Genomic DNA, 6,000 nt, shown 5'->3' on the forward strand with positions numbered 1-6,000 from the left:
TTTAATAGGCCACTATACCCAACAACAAAAAAGCAAAACTACTTTCCAACAATAAAATGGCTCTCTTCCCTATATTTAACAAAAATCGTGAAAGAACATTATATTATGATACAGTTACAAATTATGACAGTTTATCAGCCCTTGCTCAGTTACGTCTTAGAACTCCACTGGGTGGCACACTTGGTCGAAAGCTGAAAAGTGTGACAATCTGTCACCAGTGTACCTAAGGGGCACTTGAAGATGAATACATCTTTATACTTCAATACCCGACATATAAACAGTCCGGGAGGCCTTCTTTAGTGAAATCTCAGTCCTAAAAGCTGATACACTCAGGTCACCATAAAGCAAACTAAGAAAAGTATTTTACCGTGCCAACAAAGATAACCTAGTCTTTTACATGTTTCACGATTTGCATTTATGATGAATCTGTAAACACACCAAGAAGTTATATCTCCCGCTTAGATTGAATATTTTATTCGTAATTTAACTAGTAAATCTGTTCATTATGTTAAGATATATATTTGAGTCATACACTTGCAACAAAAATACCAATTACGGAATGACAATGCACCAATTGTATTGTTGTTTTTATATTATATTGTACAAATGCAATACAGAAATGTACCAATACAGAAATGACTTGAATGTAAAAGAACGTTTGACTACATTAAAAACAAATAAAAGAAGAGATAACAAAATTAATTAGAGAAAACTTTTAGATACTTCCTTTCAGGAAGTCACTGGGGATGGCAATAGTTTCATATTGATTGCATATAAAATCATTGAAACCGATCAATGTCTAAAACATACACGGAACTGGTCAGATGTAAAGGAGATGTACAATTTTGGTCTCACTCAGCGTTCTTGGGATGAGGCAAAAATTAAAAAGTAATACCAGTGCCCCATTCAAAAAAGAGTATGTGAAAGTGCCAAGGGGGCAAGACGTCTATCACTTCATAGTCACCCAAACAGGAGGGGTTTCTCCATGAGATATACGAATTAAAGGTGCCACAACTGAGTTTAATAATATTTATGCCTTAAGTTTATAAGACTTTGTGAAACATCTCAATTAGTAGACGTAGTAATGAATGTAGTATGCATATGAATTATATTGCAGGGCTACAGTTATTAAATCCGTCTTTGTGTAAACTTATTTTAAAAATATAAATAGGGATTATAATTATTAATTATTAATAGGGATTATAATTATAATTGGGATTATATTATTTTGTTACAGTCGTCTTATACACCACCGCGTTCTAAGGGGGTAATATATTTCAGTTAATTAAGGATGGGATGGCTTTACTGTAATGTAATATATACTGTAATATATATCACATCTATTAATTACAATTGTAAGTCACAATCAAATAGGATGTATATACTTTCACGTTCATCAATCATACCTATTGCAATTTATCAATCCAAATGTAACGTCGAAATACATAAATAGCTTACTTACGTAACAAGCTGCGTCTTTTTATCCAAAATGTTGTACGGAAGGTAACAGAAGTATTCACGTCTGCTTCAGTATTTCACATCATCAATTCAAACTGCATTTTAACTGTACCTTCCCAATCTCAAACCTCCTGGGGTATGTACCACTCCATAGTTACTTAATAGCCACTGTGTAGATTGTATATACCAGGAGCAGATCCAGAGCTATTTACTGACAGTCTTCCAAATTATCTTTGTTGATTCATCCTCCAATTTTGACCGTCTTCCAACAGAAAAAAATAGATATCGTCAATGTAAACTTGAAAATCTGACCGCCTTCCGGAAGACCCAGAAGACGGCCTAAATCCGCCCCTGTATACTGTGTATATTACGACAGCGCCACATTATCATAGCTATTCTTCATCAATATTGATATAGAACAGAACGTATTGACTGTTGGGATTTACTGATGATATATCTGTCTGAGCTTGTAGCTAACTGGATCCTTACACCACAATACCTTCACAATATAATAGAAATATGTCAGGGGGATAACATCCATCTTAGCTAGCTAACACTACAGAACCCCCACTACCAGCTAGTCTTTAACCACCGCCCTGCATGGATATACAGCACGGGATCATCACAGTACTAGAATCACGCCAAGGGATAAAACCATCTCAACTAGAACCTACAAAGTCAGATATAAACCCGTTAATTCTAATTTATTTATAAATTTCCTCCGTATATACATATATATTTCTCATGCGCAGTTTCAAACATATCTGACAAATATAAGAACTGCTACGTTATATGAATATTAATCATTTATTATGTAGTCTCAGATTTGCCCACATTTGATTTTTTTTTTTTTTTTTTTTTGAGGGGGGTGTATTATATCACAAAAGAAAATCATTGCTGAACTTAGAATAAAAAGAAAAATATGGAAAAAACAGCTTACAAAAACCATTGCAAATTATTCACATTAAAAATATTTAGAAATCAATAACTTTTGGGAACAAATCCAGTTAGGCAGATCTTGGGAAGAAATATCTTAATATTTTAATATTAATAATATTAAAAACACACACACACACATTATCACTCATCACGTGCATGCAAAAAAAAAAATAATAATAATAATAATTTCAAGAACTCCCCAGGAAATAATAACAAAATCCTAATTTTCGAAAGGGGCATGCTTTATTGACATACAAAACTACTGAAAACATTTACGGATACAAACATGGCAAGACAATCAACGGGCGAAAGAGGCCAGTGTTATCTGGAATAAAATGAAACTATTATTTAGAATTAACTGATATCTTATAATATTATATAAACTTGTTCAGTTTACTCTGGCAGAATATACTGCAAAACATCAGACGCGCACTTTCAAAAAAGGTTGTTGAACGACACGTTGCATTTTTCTAGCATCTTATGCATTTGTTCGTTCTTTTTATGTAAATCAGACGGCATTTAAATTACATTTGACAAACCCATTACACTACACTACCCATTATACACATACAATACATTATTAATTCATTATCTTTGGTGTAATTTCAGTTTATAACGGGATTGCTAAATTTTTATTTATCCTTATCATTTGGTATGTTTTCTACGACACGTTTGTGACAGAGACGTCTACATTATATAAATTATTATATCCTTTTGATATTATTTTTGTGACTCTTGAAAAACAGAGACATTTAAACTTACTTAATAAATTTGTACTCATTGGTATTTTCTACGGCTTGTCATGAACAGGAATGGGTAAGAATTAAGTGATGATTTTTTTCTATCAACAACAAGTGTTGTTTACAACCAATATATAAGGCTGTTAAGAATTTTATTATTTCTTACTCTTTGGTATCATTTCTACTGCACAAGACCAAAAACTGTAATAATGTGACTAATTCTTACTCTTTGGTAGAATTCTTCGGCATGTTTGGAACAGGGGCCTGTATACCTTGGTCAATTCCTACTTTTTGGTATGATTTCTTCGACGCGTCAATAAGAGAGGTTTTTGCATTCTGTCGGTTCTTGCTACAAAATAAAATTCCTTCCTGCATTAGTTTGTTTGACACTCATATGGGATAAGACTGTGTGTAATTCTTTCAACAGTAGTTTTTATTTAACCAATTAAAGTTATCGCTGGGCGAAAGATAAGCCGTTTAACAGCGCCACTTCACTTCATATGATGCCGTGATTGATTCTGAACTTTGAACGATTTTGAACTACTTAGTAGGTAAACAAAGAAAGATAAATCTAACACCTGAAGGTATTTGTTTGGTGAAGGGTTTTAGCTGTTTAGGAAGGGTAATTGTGGAATGAAATATTTTATTTTGTTGACGAAGCAAATGGCACACACAATAGAAAAAGACGTTATATAAATCGTTGTTTGCTACCTAGTTGTCTGGTCAACTTATGTTGCAGGTTTCTATGTATGTCGTTTATGTACATGCTATCAGAAACACTGTATTGGTAGTGTGTATTTGTGAAAAATCAGTTATATAAGCCACATTGAATTGGATGCATGTAGTAATGGGGAATCAGATCTTCTTGTTTCGTATAAGCAGGGAAAAATCTGAAAAAAAAACCACCTATATCTGACTTTCAATAGTACCCAGATTTTAAAAACAATTAAGGAATATAAGAAGAGACAAACATATCCATTTTTGTAAGTTCGGTTTTATAAGTAACTGATTCTATGAAAAAGTTTTCGCGTGGTCTTTAGAAAGAAAGACAAAACACACACTCTCGATTAAAAGAGTAACGGGACTCATATGCGACGAAATAAAACGTTATTCTTGACGTTAAAACCAAATAACCATCGAGTCACACACGGGGATTCGATCCACCATACACAGATCTTGGCCATTGTTGTGGTTATTTTGCGGAAACTAAACCAAACGAACACTTGGTACTCGTTTTATCAGACATATTAAATCTTAAAATTCCATATCTATCAACCAATACTCTAAAACACTAACCTCATTACCTGTACAATACATCCATCAAACACAAATTCCCACAATCTCCTCCTCCCCTTACCAGAACCAATCACAAATTCTTCTCAAAATGTTCTTCCCCCTTACCATAACCAATCACAGAACGCAATATGAGATACCGACGTTAATAATTGAATACACTGTTAAGTAAAGATTTACAGTGACAGACTGTATAATAATATCAGAGACATATTATTAGTCAGTAACAGAAAGAGTTTTTCCACTAAAATGGGAAACGTAAGAAGCAACTTGTTAGAATGTTTAGCAAGCACATACGAGCCTTACAGCGTTCCGCCTGATTCGCACTTTCTGCGTTTCCATGGTGCAAATTGCAAGGTTCGGAGAGACACTCTCCAGTCGGGGATGGTGAAAGTTACCACTGACTGCAGGTGCAACGTTGGGAAGAGACAGAACACGTTTTTCAACCCATTTACGCCGAAATTTTAATGAACAATAAGTATTATCTATGGCTGCATCATAGAAACTAAATTTCGACGCCCACTAAGAAACAGCTTATAAAAGAAGTTTTTCTCTCCATGTTTCAAAAGCTGTCAACTTAGCTCTTTCGATGTAATTTTGGAAATTCACTTATCTTAATTGATCAAGAAGTTTATGATCAAGAAGTTTATTCAGAGGTTTGAACGTTTTGAAATACACAGTATAGACGAGGAGCGTATACTGCGACAACATATGTCAAATTTCCTGCGTCGTGATCAAAGAAAACGTTTACTGCAGATATGGCAGTTGACACTTACGTAGATTGTGCCTGCGGACAGCACGAGCAGAGAAATGCACCCTTCATTCCAAATGGTAATCCGTAGTATCAGTCTTTTATTGAAGCACATAAAATCGAGGTAGAGTCCCTTTTCATGAACTTTCTACTTACCGTATGCACGCACTACTCGAACGCGCCAAAATCCTCCACACGATTTGCCAAACTATCCAGCAATCAAGACTACCTCTGGACTATATGACCAGAGCTATCATCTACGATTAACAGCACTATACATTGGAAGGTACCAACCGGGCACAAATTGACCACTAGACGACCCTAGTCCTTCTAGAATATGCCAATGAATGGCCCCAGCGTATGTATGAACTCTAATATACCTGAGGACACCATTTGTAGCGTCAAACTACCACCGTTTACATGGTACTCATCAGTGGTGAGTCACTGCACCACGTCCTGACAGCCTAAAACAGTAATATAATGTAAAATTTATGATATATATATATATATATATATATATATATATATATATATATATATATATATCCCTTCCATTTTATTTAAAAGACATACAGGTGTATGTATGGACAGACACAGATATATTTGTGATTACATACTATGTATAAGAAACTTGGTCTTTCGTGCAACCTAATTACTAACCTCATTCTATAAGATACTTGATTCATGAAATGGGTTTGGTTGAAATAGGATTTTGAATGAATTCAAATGCTGATGTTTATGCAGTTACAATCAAGCATCTTTTTGGAATTACATGTATTTTAATATCGCTGGCAGTGATCTTTGAAATAAAAATCTAAT

General features: G+C 34.1%; 1 protein-coding gene across 1 annotated transcript in view; it reads right to left on the bottom strand.

The window, feature by feature from the left end:
- Window positions 1-5,589, bottom strand: part of LOC147759481 (uncharacterized) — a 38,880-nt gene extending 33,291 nt beyond the window's left edge. The window contains exon 1 of the mRNA XM_086997184.1: window positions 5,562-5,589. Coding sequence (XP_086853310.1) covers window positions 5,562-5,574 — 13 coding nt within the window. The 5' untranslated portion in view covers window positions 5,575-5,589. The remainder of the gene's footprint in view (window positions 1-5,561) is intronic.
- Between the last annotated feature and the right edge of the window lie 411 nt (window positions 5,590-6,000).

The sequence above is a fragment of the Lingula anatina genome, chromosome 10 (genome assembly GCF_051362555.1).
Source record: "Lingula anatina isolate TDL-2025a chromosome 10, LinAna3.0, whole genome shotgun sequence".
NCBI lineage: Eukaryota > Metazoa > Brachiopoda > Lingulata > Lingulida > Lingulidae > Lingula > Lingula anatina.